At 49.7% G+C, this 22,585-nt stretch overlaps 1 protein-coding gene across 1 annotated transcript in view; it reads right to left on the bottom strand.

Moving 5' to 3' along the window:
- The window catches only part of XYLT1 (xylosyltransferase 1), a 306,482-nt gene that overhangs the window by 123,679 nt on the left and 160,218 nt on the right, over nt 1-22,585 (bottom strand). The window contains exon 3 of the mRNA XM_077906747.1: nt 8,294-8,804. Coding sequence (XP_077762873.1) covers nt 8,294-8,804 — 511 coding nt within the window. The remainder of the gene's footprint in view (nt 1-8,293; nt 8,805-22,585) is intronic.

Raw genomic sequence — 22,585 nt, 5'->3', positions numbered from 1 at the left:
TCTTTCTGCATCCGGTGTATGCTTTCTGGACCCCAGGTGGCTGACCTACACCCAAAGGAAGGATGGGCTCTTGAGGCCAGAAGGCTGCCCTCTGAATTGTTCTTCTTGGCCTCATCCTGGGGTAGCTTCTGGGCAAAATACTCACAGATGCTGAGAAAAGCATCATCAATTGACCTGCTGTGGGAGGAGGTCCACCCTGCCCACCGTGGAGGCTTCTAGAACCCTAATAATCTGCTGATTTGTAACAGGTGCTTGGTAAGTAGCTGCTGGCTGAGTACGGGAAATAACTCGTCTGGAAGACAGTATTTCACTCGGCAATCGGAGGGACGGGGAGGGACGTCTCACAACCAACCCACTGTTTAGGTAAGAAATGAGGCTGACAGCGGACGGGGGGGGCGGGGGCGGCCTTTGTCAGAGCGTCTTACAGCTGACACAGTAGCAGACAGGGTCACCTTTCAAACCTCTCAAGACCAGTCTGGTTCAGATGCTTCCTTTCATCCTGTGTGAGCTTGTGACAGCGAAACAACCTAAGGCGCAGGCCCTGCACGAATCTGTCCACCGCTGGAAGCACAGAGGATTTCCCTCTGTGGCTTGGATGTCATGAGAAACAAGGGTGCCCCAGGAGGTGAGGTTCCCCAACACTGTGCCACCAGAGTCCAGGGCTAAGAACTTGAATCAGTCCCCAAAGGTAGAAGGAACATGATTCTCTGGAGAGAGGATGTGGGACCTGCCCTCACCCCTAGCTTTCTAGAACCTTGCCTGTCTTTGGGTTGATCTTCCTCTGGCTCTCTGGAGACTTTAATTTGCTCCCAAGAGATGCTCCTCTGTTCCATTCTTCTCACTCAAGGTAAGAAGATAGGAATCATCTAATCCAGAGGTTTTGGGATTTACAATCTGGCTGCGGACGCTCAGAGCTTCCCTGGCAGTACTGTTAGTTCTTCAGCTTCCCTACACCTCCTCCTGCCACAGGGCCTTTGCACACAATGCAGCCTAGGCCTGGTATGTTCACCCTCCAGCCTTTCTCCTAAGTAACCCCTCCCACCCTTCATCTCTCAGTACCACGGAGGTGCCACCAGGTGTCTCTGCAGAAGTGGCTGCGACTCCATATTTATTGCTGTGATCATTGGATTCATTTATCTACCCTCCCAGCTTTAACACACGACAAGCTCCATGAGGACAGGGATTCTGTTTCTTTTTTCCTTCCAAATGAATCCCCCAAATCTACTGCCCAGCATAGACATTGGATGCTCGATGAATAAGTGTTGAGAGAATGAATGAATGAACTCAGTATCTCCAAAAACTAGCAACCATTCCATCTGGGGATAGCTCACGTTCTTAGCATGCTCTTCCATAATGAGACCACATCCCTTCCCAATTACCTTTTGTCCATTCCTTTCTATAAGGTCATTCAGACACAGCCCCTCTGGGTCCCTTGCTTCTTCCCCTCTCCACGCGTACGGCAGTTTGACCACTATCCTGCATTTTCCTGTTCACTGCCTGCACGCAACTCCCCCCACCCCCGGACTGTGAGCGCTGTAAGGTCGGATCTCGTCTCTTGTTCACTGCACCCCAGTTCTTAGCACCATGCCCAGTGTGGGGTAGCTTCTCCACACAAATTCGTTAAGTGAAGCAAATGAAACATACTTAAGGATGCTAAGGGGAAGAAAGATGTTCACGCTCAGGACAAGTTTCCAAGGGCACCCCTGGGCGTCTCCTAAATGCCCACCCAGGTGCAAGAAAGCAAGAGGACATATATATCAGGGGTTTGCTCGCCCAGAAGACAACGGATATTTCCTGTGTGTCTAGTCTGGTGTCAGGTGCTAGGCGACTCCGTGACTCTGCTTCAACTTACCAAAAGGGGAACGTGCATTATTAGTAATCCCCCATTGCCTGCAACATTCCTGGTGATGCAGGCTGGCCCGTCAGCATCTCCACGCACTGTGTGTGGGAGGGACGGACTGGGCTAAGGGGCAGGTGGGCATCAGTGAACTCCGGGGCTGGGCCACCATCCAGGCCCCGCCCGGCCCTGCTGCCCACAACCTCAGGATGCTCCCTGCCTTCCCCAGCTTCCCTTCAGCCTCTGACGAAAGGCAAGCAGGTGAGCCAGGCGCCGCCGAGCCGCTCTTAGCAGTGGTCCACAAACACGCTTCCAACCCCCTGGGCTGTAGATGTCATCGTGAGCACACGAGAAGGGAAAGACACCCATCCAACCACGATCCTCTGGTCTCGGATGTGCTCTTTCAGGGGCTGGTGTTTGCAGCCTCTTTCTGCACCTAAACCTCGCAGCTTTGCTTTCAGGCAGTGGCAGTTAGGGAACAAACACACCCTAATGACAAGTTTTAAAGTGAATGGCAGAGCTGTACAGCTGGCAGCATGTTCCTGAGGGAAGGAGAGGGGGTGGAGAAGGAGGTGGGAGGGAGGTGAAGGGGGCATTTATGATATTTCCCGTAACTACATATTTAGCTTTCTAAAAAGCCTTGTGGGTGGCAGCTGGCTTTCTTTATGATTCCGAGACTGGGAGGGGGGAATAAACACCACAGTGCTTTAGGAGGACAAGGCATTGTGGAACTGGCCTGTTGGGGACTCACCTCTCAATGGGGGAGCCCTGAGGGACTGTTGGCCACTGCTGCCTGGCACACAGTAGGAGCTCAATAAATGTTTGCCGGAAGATCAGGCTTGAGTGGTTATTGTGCCTCAAAGAAACCTTTGAGGCCAGAACAGCAGCTGATGGTCACCGCCATCTGGTCCACTGGCCAATCTCAATAGTTTCTGTCCTCTCTCAAGTCCTCCCCACCGGAGCCCCTGTAGGATGCCCTCCACGACCGCCTGGTTTCAATGCCTTCCGTAAAACCGAATCGGATCCGAGGTGAGATTCCTGAATCAGACCGTAGTTCTATTTTTAACTCTTTGAAAAACCTCCATACTGTTTTCCAGAGTACCTGCACCGTTTTTTTTGCACTCCCACCAACCGTGCACAAAGGTTCCAATTTCTCCACATCCGCGCCAACACCTGTTGTCTTTTGTTTTGTTTTTGATAATGGCCCTCCGAATGCGTGTGAGGTGGGATCTCACTGGACATTTATCCGAAGAGCTGAAATCAGGATCTCAAAGGCACAGGGGCAGGGAGCCCAACATGGGACTTGATCTCAGGACCCTGAGATCATGACCTGAGCCGAAGGCAGAGGCTTCACTGACTAAGCCACCCAGGTGCCCCCCTTTTTACATTTTAAAAGGGTTGATAGAAAAGCAAAAGAGTAACATTTTCTGACACATGAAAATTACGTAAAATTCACATTTTTGTGACCATAAATAAGGTTTTATTGGAATACTGCCATGCTGGTCCTTTATATATTTAAGCTTTCAGGCAGAGTTGGGTATGAGACACAGACCAGATGGCCTGCAAAGCCTATTTACTCTCTGGCCCTTTATGGAAAAACATTCGCAGTGCCCTGGGTTTGGACACGGCCCCCTGGGTGACCAGTGAGTGGGTCCACAGGTCAGTCTCTTTCCTCTCCTGGAGAAGCCCAAGTCAGGCCCAAATTCAGTGAATCCTTACCAAGATACCTCCTCTGTACTGGGCTTTGGGCCTTCCTCAGCCGGAAGGGTCTGACTGGGTCCTCTGCACACTCGGCCTTTCGGAAAGCAAGCCAGGTCCGGCCACTTGGCAAAGCTGCACCAGGGTCAATTTAGCTTCACCGCGCCGCCCCCATTATGGTAGTGGTTTTTAGCTTTCCAGGGCTGCTCTCTCATTTCCTCATCAGGAGATATATAGCAAAAAACCTGGGAGGAGTCTGGGTCTCTGGCTGACAGGTGGGGAAACTGAGGCACGCACCCCAGGGCACTGACTGGACGAGCTGACATCTACGCCTGCATATTCCCTCCAAGCCAGGCTGCCAGCCACGCTTTCTAGAAGCCAGCTACTCATGCTGTGTAGTCACCCCACCACCCCCAGGGTGCGGAGATGTACGGGAGACAGCCCTTCTGCAGCTGGCAGCACCATCTGCCACTCTCTGAAGCGGGCAGCCAGCTACCTCCATCCAGAAGCCCATTTGTCCAGAGCCCCTGGCCTCCTGCAAAGGCTGATGGGTAAAGACAGTTGTCACGTCCGTGAATGGCTGCCTTTCTATCCGAAACCCCCTCTCTGCCCATCTTCAGCCCTAATACTTGAGCCGGCTTTTCCACTCACGTGCAAGTGCCTGAACACCCCAGCTGGTTGGCTGATGCAAGGAACTAGCCCTTGCCTATCACCCATGGGAGAACCGCTGCATCACCCAGCTGCTGAGGCCCAAGGTCCTGGTCAGGTGGCAGTCCACCCTGCCTCCCAGCTGACTGCTTTCCCTGGAACTTCTCACATTTTCCCTGCTCATTCTCCGCCTGAACACACAGGCTGCAGACGCACAGGCTGCTAGAAGCGCAACTCCACTGGCCCTACCTGACACAGCAGAGGGTGAGCTGCAGGAGGGACCAGAGGGGCCTTTCTCAGGGCATTCTCACCCAAGATGGAGGGGGGCTAGTGGCCTACGAGGGCCGCTGGCATTTAATTGTTCCAAACGTAATGAGGCAGAAAAAGTTGCGTTACCTAGTGCCTGGCACAGAACACCTGTTACAAGCCGAATAGTCTTTATCAAGCAAGGCGTTTATTAGGAATGCCACCTCTACCCTTCACCAGGGTCAGTGTGATCCCTGTGGCGAGAGCTTCTGGGGGAGATGTGGTCCAGGAAGACTTCCTGGAGGAGGTGGCATTGAGGCTGAGATCTGAAGGGGGGAGAGGTGGTGGCCAGACAAGTCAGGGTGCAGGCAACAGTGGAGGGGCTGGAAAGAGTGTCACAGAATGCCTGAGCCACAGAGGGGCCACATCTGAAAAATGGAGCCAGAGAGATGTGGCCGGGCAACGAGGATTTAGCATTTAAACCATAAACTGCATCGAGGCGGCCTCTATTCATGCTTCTTCTCAATCCCCCCCTTCACTTATACCACTACAGCTGCCACCACCATTGCCAACAGCCAAACATCCACTTCATTCTTCCTCCCCTCCACACCAAGCATTTTATATTCACATTCCCACTGCAGCCGACAATCCTATGAGGAAAGTTAAGAGTGTCTGTGTCCATTCTACAGATGAGAAAGTTGAGGCCCTGGGAGGTTAGGGTCACACGCCTAGTCAAGTCACAACCGGTATTCAAAACCCAGCAGCTGGAGGAAACCTCTTTTTCCAGCCCAGGCCACCCTTGGCCTTCCATCCGACATGGTTTCATTTCCACGAAACAGGAGGAGGTCCTCCTGAAGTGACTGGAGGCATGATTCTGGAGCCTGAGGAAGGGGCAGGAGTCCCAGGCAATTGTGGGGGTGGGCTGGGGGGTGGGCCTCCTAGGAGGAAGCCGGGAGGATGAGGGGTGGTTGGAAAGCTGCAATGAGCACAGGGACCCTGTGAGGACTAAGAGGTGACAAAGGGTGGGATTAGCAATAAACCTCTGAGGCCAGGTTTGGGAGCTGATGGGATAGAGCACCCTCCATCCTCAATGCACCTCTCTCTTGGTGGCTGTTAGCAGAGGGTGTAGGGATCCCTCCTTTCCTTGTGAAAATGTGTCGTCCTTCCAGCTGAGGTGGAGCGAAGGGGGCAAGGAACATCAGGTGGCAAACCGATTCCTGGGGTTCTAGACTCTTCCTTTTCCTTGAGTGGTGCTAAGGTCAGGGTAGAGTGTGAGGAGTAGGAGCCCCTTACAAGAATCAACATTCAAACTCTCATTTCCTTCCCTCCGGATTTTTCAGACTTTCCAGCATGAGGAATGGTTCACCTAATCATATCCAACTCCTGGCATCATACTGGCTGAAGTTGGGGTGATGTGGCGTTCGGCACGACGACAAGGCCAGCGCAGGCATCTGGGCACGTGCGTATGTGTATATTTACACGCATATTATAGCTCCCTCCCCTCCCACCTCCATCTCATTTAGCAGGAAATAAAAGGACCACGGGGCTGAAGCTCCAATCCCTCCTAAGCAGAGGGAAATCCGGGTGTCATGGTTTCCAGAAAGGGAATACAATCTCCGTATGGGGTGTAATTACATCTTAGCTTTCTGCAGAAGAATAGTTTATGGCTTAAATGCTATTAATTGTAAGCCGTTTTGTTCCACGGGAAGTTGTTCATTGATAACTACCCAATTAGGGTTATTTTGCAATTAGTCTATTCACAGTAAATTTATTGCAAAAGGGGAGGCTGTCGTGCAGCAAATTAAAGCAGTGCCAGGCTGGGTGTGCAATGGCTCTTAAATGCCAATCTTATTAACCAGCTCAGAGGTCCCGGGAGGGTGTGTCACCTTGGCTGACACAGTCGAGGCCACGGGGAAAGTCCCAGCAAACTTGAGCTTGCACGACCGCGCTGGTGGGGTCTCAGCTGGGCCAGGCAGTGCGTGGGAGTCCCTGGCCTCCACGGGTGACACCGCCCTTCTCCTTGCAATGATGCTGAGGATAGACAAAAACAGCCTATGGGCTGCAGGACTTCCCCGAGGTCGGACCACTTGAGATCAAGGGAAACCTTCTGCCTCCCGAGGAGAGGAAGGCCATGGGTAGGGATGCAGGCCCTGTGATCCCAGCTCTGCTACCTATGAACCGTGCACCTCCAAGCAAGTCCTAAGCCTCTCAGCCTCAATGTCCTCATCAATGCAATGGGTTGGTAACCGACCTACCTCCTAGGGCTGGTGTGAGGATTCGATGTGCTATAAAGGTGCAAACTGTGCTGTATTTACTACGACACAGGATTGGTATCTAGCAGGGGTAAGCAAACTATGGCCCAGGGGCCAAATCCTGCCCACTCCTGCTTTTGTCAAGTGAGTTTCATTAGAACATGACCAAGTGCACTGGGTATGCATTGTGCATGGCTCCTTTTGTGCTACAACAGCAGCATCGGGTGGCTGGGGAGACTATATGGCTCACGAAGCCTCAAATATTTATTGTCTGGCCCTTTGCAGGACAAGTGTATTGACTCCTGGTATATAATGAGTGCCTGATATCACTTTCATGGAAGGGCATTCAATTCAGCCTCTGACACTTCTCTGCCAAGCCAGGAACTGGTTACCAAAAGATTCTGGAAACTTCTTCCTCCACTTATTTATTCCTCTACTCCACCAGCCAAGTGCCATCAAGAATATAAATGTGAACCACAGGGACAGCTTAGACGAGGGCTGAGATGCACGGGAGAAATGAATCCTTTCTTTTTAAGCCTTTCCATTTAAAAGAGAGCATAGTCCACATACACATTCACAGCTGAAAACAAAAAATTGCAGATGCACAGTGAGTAAGAAGCCAGAGTTGTTTGCACCCCGTGCAAAGGGGAATGTGCAAGGGCTCTGCTGTGTATCTTTCCACAGCACTTACAACACAGGGCCACTCTCTACCTGACCCAAATCCTAAAAATCTGAAAGAAAGAAAAAATTAGGCTCACGACAACAGTGCCAACCTCACAGGGCACTGGATGAGATGAGCTGATCGAATGCAAAGTGCCTTGTGCAGTGCCTGGCATACGGCGAGCTCTCGATAACTGCCTGCTGCTGCTACTCATACTCCCTCTTGTAGGAGGGACTGGAGAGGGTAAAACCCACAGCCAAGAAATGCACAAAACCCAGTCAACAGCATGATGTTGGACGCAGAGATATGTGATTAAGACCTCACCTGTGCAAAACTGTCCCCTCCACCTTCTGAGGGCCCTTCCACTGTGCTGATGCACGCCGCTGTTACAGCTCTGACCTCTCCTGGCATCATAGAGTGACAGATGGGATTTGTCACTGGCCCTCAGCACAGAGGACGGTGCCCAGGACAGGGGAGGAAGTGGGGAGAGATGGGGGAGGGGAGGGGAGAGTAGAGAGTAAGAAAGGAATTTTCGATGGAGGAAAAATGGGGAGGTTGTTTTTTTGGAGCCTCTGAAGTCAACGCAACCAATTAGAAAGCTTTCGAATCATATTCGATGACAAACACATTTGCGTCAATTTCAATCCCAATAGTCTGCTGAGCGAGAAAAAAGGAACCACATCAATACGATCACCTGGAATGCCACATCGGCCCGATTCCATGTATTTCATCGGTTGCCATCGAGGCAACTGGTTAAAGATGTAACAAAAGGGAATTTCATTTTGCCAAGTTTTTCTTACACACAACTTGGGAATTCAGGCAGTACCAGAAAAAAACCTTCCTGTGTGTTGATTGGGGTGGGGTGGATTTGGAAAAAGAGGGCGGTCATTCTCAGAAGGTGTGAGAATGGGAGCTGAATGGGACCCGGCGGGAGGAAGAATTAGAACTCACCTTCCAGGGAGCAGAACCGAGTCACCTTCTTGGGCATCAGCATCCCGAGCTTGTGGCGGCAGTAGGTGTCCCCGATCTCCTGGCGGCAGTGCTTGGACTTGGCGCGGGACAGGGCGGAGATGGCCTCCTTGCCCGAGATGTCGCACTTGGGGGGCTGGTCGTACCTGAGCTCGGGGGAGCCGCCCCCGCTCTTCCTGGTGTGGGGCTGTCTCGGGGCATCCTTCCCGCGGCTGCCGTTCACCGCGGCTCTCCCACCGGGAGGCAGCGCCTCGTGGGTGCCTTTGCCTGGGAACGACTGTCCCTTCCCCTTCTCTTCCTGCTCCAGCCTCCTTTTCAAAAGCTCCTTCTGTCTACTTGGTGGCTTCTTTGCCAGCTCGGGCTGGTGCTTTTGCTTTTGAGTCCTGGGTGCGAAGTTGCTGTTGTCCACGTTCTCAAAGTCTTTGGGGACCGAGTTCTCATTGTTGCTATCTGTCCGCACTTTCTCTTTCGGCCGGTGAGAAAAGTAGCCATCCTGGAGAAGATGGGAAGAAACACAGAAGAGGAACATCACTCAGTGGTCGCTCTAAAGAGGTTGGCCCTTGGACAGTGGGGCACAGATGTTTGGGGATCCGGGCCCCGGTTTCACGCCATGCCTTTGCCATGAGCTTAATTTCAAGGTAGACTTTTCTCTCTGGACCTCCATTTCCCCATATGGAAATAGAAGATGTTCCAACTAGAGACTAGGACTTTGAAAACTCTCAAGTGATCTATGGTTCTCAAAGGTTTTTTTTTTTTTTTTAATTTTTATTTATTTATTTATGATAGTCACACAGTGAGTGAGAGAGAGGCAGAGACACAGGCAGAGGGAGAAGCAGGCTCCACGCACTGGGAGCCCGACGTGGGATTCGATCCCGGGTCTCCAGGATCACGCCCTGGGCCAAAGGCAGGCGCTAAACTGCTGCACCACCCAGGGATCCCTGGTTCTCAAAGGTTTTGTTACTAACTACACCCCCTCCCCTTTCAAGTAAGTTTCCTTGATGGTCTCTGCCACTGGATTATGGACATTTTGTTGTAGCTTCCTGTTTAAATTCTAGCAGAGGGTGCTGTGATGGTTTATTTAAAGGCTGGAAATGTCATCATATAATTATCCAGGAAGAAAAAAATCAGTGGGATATTACATACATCCCATCGCCTTTAGGACATGCTCAGAGATCTATGCCCAAAAGAGAAATCAGACCCAGCCAGAGTTAATTTCGAGGGAGAGACATCCAGCCTATTTTGGAGAGCAAAACATCCTGTGCATTATGATCTTTATAATGAATTCCAGGGTGGTGGGGTGGGGAGGTAAGTTTGTGATACTCTAGTGTTTAGCCTCTCATTCCTCATGTTTGTACCTGGAGCAGAACTGATTAAGTCACCTGGGGGTCAGGAGAAAGGCCAAGAGTCACTCTGGAGACAATGCATGGTATGGATCTTCCCAGGAAGGCAGGTGTCCCCCAACTCAGCTTCTCCATACATATGCAGGCTCTGGCCATTTTTGAGCTCAGAGCAAATGTACCGTTCAACTAACACCCTGCATCAGTTCCAAAACATGTTGCTTCTGTTTAGAGACCATTACCAATGCCTTAACCTGAAAGAGTATCCACTGTTCCAAAGCTAGCCCCAGAGGGGACCTCCAAAGCCACAGAGGATGTTAATTGGTTCCATAAATCTACCCCCGTTGCTATAGAAACACAATGGCCATGAGTAGCAATTTGAAGGAAGACCTCCCCTTTGGTTCTCCTAAATGTGCCTATTAACAGTTCCCAGGGAAGAGGATGGTGGGATGGAACAGCAGAGGCAGGGCTGGGGCCTGGGAGGGGCTGACATGGTCCTCCATAGGGCTCTTACTCTAGCAGGTTGGCAAACTGTGACCCTCCGTGGGCCAAATCTTGTGTGTCATCTGCTTTTGTAAATAAAGTTTTATTGAAAAACAGGGCAGCCCAGGTGGCTCAGTGATTTAGCACCGCCTTCAGCCCAGGGCCTGATCCTGGAGACCCAGGATCGAGTCCCACGTGGGCTCCCTGCATGGAGCCTGCTTCTCCCTCCCTCTCTCTGTGTCTCATGAATAAATAAAATATTAAAAAAAAAAAAGAAAAACAGTCACACCTCTTTGTTTATGTACTGTCTACAGCTGCTTTCCTGCTACGACAGCAGAAACGAGCATTGCAATACTGTCCATCTGGTCTCCCTAAATATTTCTATCTGGCCCTTTAAGAAAAAGTGTGCAGCTATGACCTCTCCAGGAGTAGGAGTTTAGTAGGCTCCCCTCCCCTGGCTTGGTTCAGTTGTCCCTGACCCCAGGGCTCCCATGTGGCCTAGTAACAGTCTGGAGAAGAGCTATATCTGGCCCTTCCTCCATTTCCCCAGCATTGAGCACCGATTTCTCCCAGTTAGTGGAGGCCTTAAGAATGAAAACGGACTCTTAAACTTCCTCATGGGCACTCTGTAAGTTGGACAGTGCTACTAATTCTCGTTTTGCACATGAGGGAACTGACCATTTGTGACTTGCCCAAGGTGACCCAGCTGGTGGGTGGTGAAGCTGGGATTAGGCTGCAGACCCATGGCCTGGGTTCCTGGTTCCACCACCCACATCCGAGAAGCCACAGAACCCCCATAATCCCCACCACTGTGTCCTATCTTAAGCACCGCAGTATGGCTTTGTACCACAAGATCTGGCTCCCTTCCCATCCGCTCCTGCCCAGCCACATGGATATGGAATGGGCGTGTCCCCTCCAAATAGCCATCTCAAGTCCAGCCAATGGCCCACTGGGTGACAAGGAATCACAGAGAAAGAGGGACAAGAAGGGCCATAAAGCATGAAGAGCTCTAGGTGGAAGGAGCGAGGAGGTGACGGGGTAGGAGGGAGGACACAGATGCCAAGAAGGGGGAACTGAGTTTGTACTGGGTCACAGCACAGCTGCTGGTGTCACACAGGCTGGTATCATATCCTGGTCTGGGAAAGGGAAACTGCCAGTTCTGATACCTGGTGCCACATCTCTGTCCCTGTCCCCTAAATGAACCCCACTGATGTTCATCTTTCTCATTCTTTCTGCCCAGAGGCCCTTCAAAAATCCCAAGCAGCCTCTCGGATGCATTTTCTGAGCGCTGGCCACGAGCCAGGCACCACACACTCAGTGAGTCACAGGTATCACTCGCTGGATACAGTCACCCCAGATGGAGGTATTCTCCTTGCCATTCTACAGAAGGAGAAGCCAAGGCTTGTCGCTCTAACACTGCTGAGCACACATCAGGTGCCAGGCACCAAACCAAGCCCTGGCATGCGACAGCTTATTCAAGCTTCGAAAATAACTTGCAAGGCAGTTACTACTATTCTCCCACCTACAAAAGAGATGGGGAAAGCTCGAGGATGTTCGGGAACTTGCCCAAAGTCATCTGGGGGAGTGGTGAACTTGCACCTGTCCGATTCTAAACCTTGCTATCACATAGTGCCTCTTCTATCTGGCTGAGGAACCGAGGAGCATTTCGCTCCCCCTTCTCTACTGGGGGGAGTGCAAGGGGTATCTTCCTCTTTGCTCATATTAACCTAGGTTGAGATGGAAATGGATATTGGGGGGCTGTTCTTTTTTAAAGATTTATTTATTTGAGAAAGAGTTATCATGAGCAGGGGGGAAGGGCAGAGGGAGAAGCACAGTCTCTGCTGAGCAGGGAGTTCGATGTGAGACTTGATCCCAGGACCCAGGGATCATGGCCTGAGCTGAAGGCAGACACTAAACAGGCTGAGCCTCCCAGGCACCCAGAAGGCTGGTTTTCAATAAGGCTCCTGACAAATATTTCAGGTTTTTTCGTCTAGGCATGTGATAGGGCTGTATTTCCCATACCCTGCAAATCAGGCACAGCCAAGCATCTTGCTGTGGCCAAGACCAGTGATTAGAACTGGGGTACCATTTGCCACATTCCCCTTTCCTCCACAGCATCCAACTACACTCCCGATGATAAAGGTCCCACATTCCTGAGTGAGGCTAGTGCGGAGCACAGACCAAGTCTCAAGGGGCAGAAATAAACCTCCTACGCTTTCCATCACTGGCATGTGGGGATCTTTGTTACTGCAGCACGGACTAGCTCGGAGCCCATCTGATCTGCTTCCTTCTCCCTAGCTGTCCTCGGATACAGGAGCCAATCTTTGGATGGTGTGTTTTGGTTTTGTTCTGTTCTGTTTCTTGGCCTCTGACAGAGAACCAGTTGGATGAGTACGAATGCCTGAAAATACGAATTCAAACTCCGTCCCTAAGCTCATTTTCTAGGAGTTACCACGACGGCAGACAGTAGGAGGAAGAGTCCCCCTGTCCCCGCACGCAGTCATCTGATCCTCTCTCATCACCCACAGCCTAAGTGTCATTCTTGGGTTGTTCTTTTTCCTCGTTAACGGAGGATCGCGAGTCCGGCCCTGAGCAGAAAACCTCCACAAACCACTAATTTCAAAAGCTCACGTTCTCTACCACTTTCTGGCAGAACTTGTTCAGGCAAAACCAGACACGGGAAACGCTGCAATCAGTGAAGCTAATCTGACCAGTAGAGAATGGCTGATTCCTCTGGTTAATTTGTGATATCAGGACCAGGCGCCACCATCAGTTCTAATATAATTCCTGATTCATAAGCGTTGTCTACTCAGAGAGGCCCCCACCACGGGGATGATTAGCTCAGTGTGGCCCTGTGGCCTTCTGCCTGGCCCCAGACGCTCCACAGCTGTCAAGGGAAGTCAAAAGATTCGAGTGTAAGAGGCAAAGGAAAGATTTGTCTTCTGGAATGAAGAGTTCAAAGATCTTAGAGAGCTTCCGGAAAAGTCAGAAAGGGGCGGAGTCGGCTAGAACCAGGCATCTTTCAGAGGTCCAGAACCTCTTGGCTTACCAAGTCAACTCTGTTTTCTAGAGTAGTTGATGAATTCTCCCTCAGCGTGCCCCTACTCTGTTCTTTTTTAAATTTAATTAATCTATTTAAGAGGGTGAGTGTGGGTGAGGAGCAAGGGCAGAGAGAGAAGCAGACTCCCCGCTGAGCAGGGAGATGGACACGGGACTCGATCCCAGGGCCCTGAGATCATGACTTGAGCTGGAGGCAGACCCTTAACCGACTAAGCCACCTAGGCGCCCATGTTCTTTCTTTTTTTAAATTTTATTTTCTTGTGGTAAGAACACTTAACATGAGATCTACCATCTTAATTTTTTTTGAGTGCACACCTATAGGTGTGATGTTGCACAGAACATCTCTAGAACATATTCATCTTGTATAATTGAGACTTTATGCCATTTGATTAGCAATTCCCCACTTCCTCCTACCCCAGCTCAACAATCACCATTTTACAGATTCTGAGTGTGACTAATTTAGCTGTCTCATATAAGTGGGCTCATGCAGTATTAGTTTTTCTGTGACTACTTATTTCATCTTGCACACTGTCCTCCAGGGCCATCCATGTTGTTGCATATGGCACAATTTCCTCCCTTTTTCAAGGCTGAATAATACTCTACTGTTTGCATACACCATATGTTCTTTGGGATATCCCTTTACCTCCCTAGAAACTCTTCATCTGCGTACCAAAGATAAATAGGTCTCTGCTCTTTCTCTAGAGAATCAAAACCCAGAAATCCAAATCCAGGTTGCCTTCCCAATAAAAAACAGCCTCGGGAGGTTTCCAGGCAAATACAGGCAAGGTAACCATCATGTCCTCAGCACCCACATATTCCCCTACTCTGGCCCTTCACATGTCTTGGGTCCTTAATCCTCTCAAACACTCAGGGAAGCAGGCAATAGTAGTCCTAATTAGGGAAGGAAACGAAGACACAAGGAATGACCTGACCAAGGTCATGCTGCTAGAAAGGAAGTGCCTCAAACTCCCCCCCTCATCTGGAAAATGGGAATGATTTTCCCATTTAGTACTTACCTCATGGGTATTTTAGGGAGGAGGAATACATGTAAAACTTCCAGAATGTGCCTAACAGCCAAAGCAAGAAGATAACCAGTGAACCCAGATTAGGTTTGCTACCATTTAGCACTGGGCCTCAATCATCTCACCACTGATGGTCTCCGCCTGGAGGACAGGCTGGTTATTATTTCCTCATTATGATCAACTAGCTGTGTCCCCTTTATTCTTAACCAATCCAACACTCTCACCTTGAGTTATTTATGTAAATGCAACCCTTTGACTTATTTTATTTTAATGTACTTATTACAATGATTGTACATTCAAATGTTTGCTTGAGAGCTCCAAAACTCTAATTGCCCTGCTGCTGCCTTACCTCTAAGCTGCTGCTAGAATCCATTTTTATTCTAGAGAAATAATTAAATGCAATAATGTCCTCCATTCCCATTCAACCTTGGGCACGTTTAGAGCCAATTTCAATCAGGTAGAAATATGCTAAACACAATGGCTCCGAGAGGCAGAGTACGTGACCCGGACTGCTGTTCGGAGACAAACCTGGATCTGCCTCTGTCCCTCCCTGGTTCTCCAATGTTCAGATTTCAAGTGGGGTCTCTCCTCACCTAGTCAACTGAGTCCAGGCCCCTTGGTCCTGTTTTGGTGAGGTGGGGGTGGGTGGATGTGCTTTTTTAAACTATCCACTCACTGAAAAACTTTTGTTCTTATTTTTTTGTGTGTGTAAAAAGAGTACTGGACAGGGAGGGAGAAGACCCAGGTGCTTCTCTTGCTTTGGAGATTGTCCAATTTTCTCCTCTGTAAAATGACAGGTTGTGGATGTGTGTTACTCAACATTCTCTGAATCAGGCATTAATCAATATGATCGACTAAAAAAGTTCTGCCATTCCAGCTCATTGAGAAATAATCTGATGGAGGATAAGAGATGGGGGATGGACACCCCCAGGGGCATCAAGTCTCCTCCCTGACCCATCCTTTGATCATTGTCTCCAGCAGCTCTTGGACCCGGGACATATCATTTCATCCCCTTGTGCCTTAGCTTCCTCATCCAGCCGGAGGGTCTGAGGCTGGCATCTACCTCCCAGGGACGGAACTGATGAAGCACAGAAGGCCCTGCTCGACACTGTTAGAAAACACACGAATGGTGTTTAAATGTCCCACGCTCCATCCCAAGCCCTTCACACATACTAATTTGCGGAATCCTCGTGATGACCCTATGAAGAAGATGCTCCATTCTTCTCCCCGTTTTGGATGGGAGCACTAAGGTACAGGGATGCTAAGTGTCTGATCCAGATCTTGCAAGGGGAGGAGCCAGGATTTGAACCCAGGTAGTCTGGGTCCAGCGGCCATGCCCGCCAACACCATACTGCTTCTCAGCAGCTATTAGGAATAAGGATGATGCCAAAGGGAAATCCTGGCCAGGCGAGCTGTCCCAACCACTTGCTCATCACAACGTTTATGGCTTCCTTTTGTGCCATGTAGACACTCAGCCAGATGAGTGGTGGTTTGCTGTTGAATTCAGTGTCTGAGGCTTCATTCCAGTCACCAGGGTGACCAAGGCCATTGGGAGGGACGCTGGGGGAAAAGCCCGCACCTGCTTCCAAAAGGACCTCAATGCCAGGGTAGACAAACAGCGGAGGGGCAGTGTGCATGGCTGCACCCAATTAGAATATGCAATTACCCAGGCTGCCAATGCAAATAGACCTAACCCAGGCCCCTGGCCCGGCTCATTGGCATGCACGAAACGTGGTGGGGCTGGCCAGCACTTGAAGCCCGTGGGCCATGCTGGGCATGGGCGGGCCTTTCTTTAATAGAGCTCTAAATAATAAGCTTGGTGCAATTTAGCAAATTTAGTTATGGTAACAGGAAACACGGCATGGGGTGAGGAAGGAGGGTGCTGGATTGATAGAGCTGGCTTAGAATCCAGCCTCCACCCCTCGTCCCCAGGAGAGAGGCAAAGATTAACTCTCAGAGCCTCAATTTTCTCATTTACAAAAAAAGGGGTAAGAGGACCTACTTGGCAATGGCGAGGTAGAGATTAAATAATAAGGCACACATATTTAATTCTATTTAACGAAAGAAGATTTAGCGTGGTGCTGGATATATATTCAGTAATTTGTAGCATGATGACATTTTTAGCTGGCACCCCATGGTCATTTGATGAGTAGGCTCTTAAGTGTTTTGTAAAGGGAGGCAGGAGAGGCGAGGTGTAGTGAATTCCGATCTGGCCTCTGCCACTTGGTCAGTGGGTAGCCCCGGGCACACCACTTAACTGGGTGAGCTTCAGTTTCCCTCTCTGTGAAATGGGCATAATAAATAGTAGCTCCCTCATGGGGGCTTCTCTGAGAGTTAAAAGAGTTAATATGTGTGAAACATTTAGCAAAATGCCGAGAACTTAGTAAACGTTAGCTGTAATTTATTAAAATAGATTTATGCTTGCAATGGTGGTCCTCAAAGTGTGGTCTGGGGATTCCTATAGGTCCCTGAGACCTTTGGGGGGGGGCCTCTCTGGGTCACGATTTCCATCAAAATACAAAGATGTCCTGTTCCTTTTTTTTCTCTCATTCCCTCACAAGCAAACAGTGGAATTTCCCAGAGGCCATAGGAGGTGTGAAATCACAGCAAACTGAAAGCAGGAGCAAATGTGAGAATCCAGCTGTCTTCTATTAAGCCGGAAATCACAACTGATCAGCAGACATGTAAAACAATGACTCTTTTCACAAATTTTTTTTGTTGTTGTGGAAAACACACCTATTTTTCATATGAATGTTTACTTGTGCAGACATGTACGGGTGATCAGTGTTATTTTAAGTAAATTAATACATAAACATTTTAAGAGTGCCTTAGTTTAAATTTCAATCAAGTAAATAATTGATATTTATATAATATACATATCAATATATAAGATACATAAAAATATATACCAATATATACATAAATAATACACACACACACACACACACACACACACAACCAACCCAAAAGCTCTTTGAGAGTCTAAAATGTTTGAAAATGTCTGGAGGTCCTGAGACCAACAAGTTGAGAAGGTTGGCATCACACACACTTAAAAACCCCAATATCCTCTCATTACTGAAACAAAATGTTTAGGGCTTTTTCAGGTCTGGTGGTTCACTATATGCCAGGCCTTTGGATTTATACTTTACTTACACACCTGAAAAACACACACAAGATAGAAATCTGGGTCAAGTGGAAATAGGGTGCCATTAAATACTTCTACAGTAAGAGAGGCAGCAGGAGCCCAGATCCCTGAAGCCCCAGGCCTGTCCTCTGGGAGGGAAAAGTGACCTGCGGACAAAGATTTCCCCTTGACCAAATTCTAGCCAGGTTCCTGTGAGCCCCTTCTCAACCAGGCCTCCACTGTGGCCTATAAAGATTGGAACAAACACTGCCACACTTTCGGATGCCTTGAGGCCACATGCAGAGGCTGGTATAAGCCACCCGTTTAGAGTCTACCTGAGAAAACTCTGGGCTGCTAGAAGAATTTGGTGTGTCCCAGCCAACCCCTGAAGACAAGGCCACCGTGTCCTGGCCTCCATGGGAGGGTACGGCCTAACTTGACACAGGCCAATGAGCAAACCCAGATGGGTTTCATACAGATTAACACCAACCCCCAAAATCTGTCCTCATGGCTTTGCCTAACTCTGGCATTGCCTAAGCCACATGGTCTGGGCCTCAACCCTACACAAGGTACCTTGTCTTGGGGGCCTAAGCACGGGAGACCAGTGGAAGCATGCTCAGAGCCCAACACGGGCTTGGCCCACGAGCTCCTTGCAGTGCCACCCAGGTGGATGGGACAGTGACACTCGAATAGTAATGGGTACCCAGTGCCCAAGGAGTGTGGACAGGTGGGTGGTGGCAGAGAAGATCTGCACCTGCGTCTTCTGGCTGCTTCTGTGTCAGATGGCATGGGAGGTGGATGTGTGAAGAGAAACAAAAGAAGCAGTGATGGCAGAGGTGGAAAAGGACCAGGGGAAAAAGGGAAGCAAGCCCAAGAGAAAGCAGGAGCTCGAGGGAACAAAGGGAAACTGACGACATGGGGTTCTGCACCAGGTGCTGCACCCTGCCCTGCCCTGGGATGGCTCATCCACCCCTCGAAAGAGCCTCAGCAAGCAGGGCAGGGGTTAGCCAGCTACAACCCTATGAAGCCCTTCTAGAACAGCCACACTGAAGAGCTGAGTCTCTGAGACTCAAGCAGAATGGCCTGCAAAGCTGAAATCTGGCCTTGGCCTTGGCCCTGCCTCAAATGAGCAAACTGAGGCCAGGCCAGGCTTGCTCAAGGTCATGTGGAATGTGGGAGGTGGGGTTGGATTCCAGAGACAATGAGATTGGCAGGTCAGAAGCAAGGACAGAGGGAGAGGGGAGAAGAGCTTTCTAGAAAGGACTACCGCCGCCGCCGCCGCCACTGCCGCCGCCACCACCACCACCACGACCACCACCACCATTTTGGGACAAAATGCCCAGTACACAGAAGGGGTCTTTATAGGGAGTCCTCAAAACTGTTAAAACAAGATTATCCCTAGAGTCACCCCCTTCTAAAGTACTGTTTGCACACAGTCTGCCTGCAATGGCATTATTTTATGACTTCATGCTGAAGGCCACAGGACTCAAAGATGGGGAGACAAAGAAGGAAAGAAGATGCAGGTGGAATGAGCAACTCAATCTTGACAAAGTCTTCTGGATACCTCTAAAACGGTTCCCCAACTATGACCCTGCTGACATTTGGGCGGCTGACACTCTGTTGTGGGAGCTGTCCTTTGCACTGAACAATATTTAGCAGCATCTATGACATCTACCCATTAGGTGCTACTGAGACTCGTGAAAACCTCAAATGTCTGTAGATATGGCCAAGTGTCCCTAGGGGGGGCAAAGTTACCTTTTGTGGAAAAAGTCAGGCTCTGGGGGCGTGGACTCTAGAGGCTGATGTTAGCAGGCCTCACCTGCCTGAACCCTGTCCTCATCCAGGAACAGCAGTCAGAGAAGGGCCTGATGAACCAAGCTAAAGATGCTCTGGAGATGGCAAGGGAGGGTGGGAGGGGGTCAGGAGCAGTAGTGGCTGCATGGGGGAGTGGGAGGAGGGTTAGGCTCCCCTGCTGGGCAGGGGGTGGCCCTGAGGAGGAGAGGGGCAGTCAGAGTGTGGACAGTCCCCGAGCTGATGACACATCCCTTCATTTAAGCCAGAGGTCACTACATGCCCAAAGGTTCCACCAAATGCAGAGATGCTAGAGTCTTTTCATTTGCTTGGTTTTTAATCCCAGCCAATATTTTAAATACTGGAAATTTCATCGACAAATCTGGACTTCCACTCTCTCTTGGAAACATCAGGGGAGCTGACAACATGGACGTGGATTTCTGTAGGTGACGACTGGTTGAGGCTGAGTAGTGGCCAGTGGTACCCCGAAGGGGAACCTATACTACAGAGCATCACAGTTTCTGCCACACCCGGACCATGCCCCTTAATCACCTGCAGGCCACAAGCCTGTCTGGCGTGACTGCTTGAAACCAAGCCCTCGGGATCTTCAGGTAACTATGTACTGAGCCTTGCCTCAAAGATCTCAGAACCCTAGACCAATCCTTTTATTCCAGGGTTTTCCATGAAAGTGGGACTGCCTCTCATGGGGTGTTCTGAAAACACGTGGTCACATTTTCAGTTGCTACGATGACTGCGAGATGCTCCTGGCAGTTACTGGGGGGGGGGGGGGGGCAGCTCACCACACCCCTAGTAATGCATGGGGAACATGTATTGCCGAGCAATAAAAAAAAAAAAAAAAAAAAAAAAAAAGATGTCCTATATCCCACAGGACCTCTGGTATCTCTGAGATGTCAGGTAGGCAAATGACTCATTTTTAATTGTTGGCTCCAGGAACCCAACTCACAGCGACATATGACAGAGTAGGATGGAACAGATTTTAATGTAACCGAATTTTCTAGGAAAGTAAAAACCGTTCAATTCAAGGGGAAATCTGACGTCAGTCAGAGTTTGACCACAATTTCAGAGAATCACATCATCAACATCCACATAAGGTGTGGCTATGAGTCACCAACAAACACACCTCCTATTCACCTACATTTGTAATTACTGAATTCTCAGTGATTCAACATGTGGCACCTGAAGTCACCTCTTCATGTGACTTCTGGCCCCTTGTCACTCAAAGGGTGACCCAAGCTGCCAACATCAATATGCCCCAGAAGCTTTTTAGAAATGCAGGATTCCCAGGCTCCCCCTGGGCCAACGGAATGAGAACGTGCATCCTATCAAGTTGCTTGGGGTGACTCATCTGTGCGTTAAAGTTTGAGAAATCCCAGCCTGGTGTTGCCATGCACCTGGTCATTTGCAGGATGAGATACATACTATCTTTATTATAAATTACTTTTATATATTCTTTCTACGATAACGAGGGCAATATATTGATCTGATTTAGAGCTGTGAGTGTAAGTAGGTCACAAGTAATGGATTTCATTTCAGGATAGATAAAAGGAATATTTTAGAAGATGTGGTTGCATTAGGAGGGTCCGGGTCCGACAGGGTTGAGAATGGCTGGTTCACTCATTCTACACGCTTTAATTGGGTGTCTCGTCCTTGCCAAGCATAGTGGGGGCAAAAGGAGAAGGTAGAGAATGAAGACACGCTCCCTGCTGTCAGTGGGGCTCGGGCACAGGAGAGGGAAGTGGGCCCGTGCGCCCACTATTTCAACGCAGGGGGCGAAGTGATGTGTGGTATGGTTTGGGTTTCATCAAGGACTGGGCTCCGAGGAGAGGAGAGGAGCCTTTCCCAGAGAAAGCAATTTTCCAGCCCAATCTAGAGAAGAGAGCATGTCCATGAGGCAGACAAAGGAATCAATGGCAGGAGAGGCCAACAAACCACAAACTGGGTAATAACAACCATCGTTGCTGACATTTATCCTGAAGACGGTGCTAAGCACCCGACACAGATTATCTTTAAAAAAAAATCCCAGAATGATGTGGTAACTGACTCAATGGGGGTTGTGGGGAGGGGGGGGAATCCTCTCACCAAGTAGACTTACAGCAAATCATCACAATGTATACTTTAACTATCTCAAGTATGACTTTATTTCTCAATTATATTTCAGTAAGGCTGGGGAGGGAAAAAACAAATCCCAGAGAACTATTTGGTAGGTGCCATTAAGTCACCTGCCCCGCATCACCCAGCATGGTTATAAAACCCACCAATTAAAAAACAAAAACAAAAACAAAAACATAAAAAACCCCACCCAGTACTCTCAGGGGCCATTAAGGACCAGCCCTTCCAAGTGCCCCCACGATTGAAAAAAATGTGACCCCTAGGGGGCGACACCACCCCCAACAAAGACCCTGGCGGAAAGTCCTCCATCCCTAAGTGGCCTGAAATCTTCGAGGAAGTGAGTGTCAGCAGGGTAGAGGGTCGCTTGAACAATTTAAGTCCTTGGATTACAGTCTTCTCGTCTCACTGTCTCAGTCTCTGTTCCTCGAGACTAACCTCAGGCCTGGAACCCCCAAACCCTGCCCCGCTCTCTGTCGTGATTTTATTCTTCTGTGCCCCTTCTTTACGTCTCTTGCCTTGACTCCCTGGAGACCATTCTGGTTCCGACCGCTGCCCTCTTCACATTCTCCAACGCAGGTCCTCTAGGAAAGGAGCACTTAAGGAGACAGATGCACCTCCTGTTGATCAAAGACCTCCAGCTTTCAAACCCATCCTTTGCACCTGCTGGGTCCCCTCTCCCTGTGCCCCCCCCCCACCCCACCAAACACACTCTGCCACAAGTGGGTTACGAATGACACACTTATAAGCTCATTACTGCAGAGTCTCTGAAGAAATGTAAATGCTCACGGAGCCAGGGATATAAATAAAGAGAGACGCCCGTAAATAAGTAAATATATACGCATCCACACATACACAAACTCAATTAATTTATATCCTCTGAAGGCCTGAGCCATTTGGGGGGGGAGAGAGAGAAAGGGAGAGGCACCTAATATCACCATCCAGGTAATTTCAGAACTGGGCTTCCCAGGCAGCTGCCAATACATTATTTTTACTATGCAGAGGTACAAATGAATACGCCGCTGCCACCCCCTAAATCTCCTTTACGAGCAGTGCGTTTGCCTTGGGCCGCCCTACCAGGGACAGGGCCTTCCAGGCACGTTTTTGCTGGCCAAGTTCCTGAAGAAGGCTGCAGCTTTGCGGTCCTGCTCCCCCAGAAAGAAAGGCAAGCGCCCCACTGGCGCTTCCTGCTTACAAATGAGCTTGCGTGTGATATGGTCAATGGCATCTCTCCTGGAGGGCCATGGGCAAAAGTGACAGCGTTGTCCATCCCGTTGAGAAGTGACTGCTGCCTTCGAGGCGGAGGGGCACTGCTGTCCGTGGGATGGGG

The sequence above is a fragment of the Canis aureus genome, chromosome 8 (assembly GCF_053574225.1).
Source record: "Canis aureus isolate CA01 chromosome 8, VMU_Caureus_v.1.0, whole genome shotgun sequence".
Lineage (NCBI taxonomy): Eukaryota > Metazoa > Chordata > Mammalia > Carnivora > Canidae > Canis > Canis aureus.
This window is presented reverse-complemented; position numbering and strand designations above follow the sequence as displayed.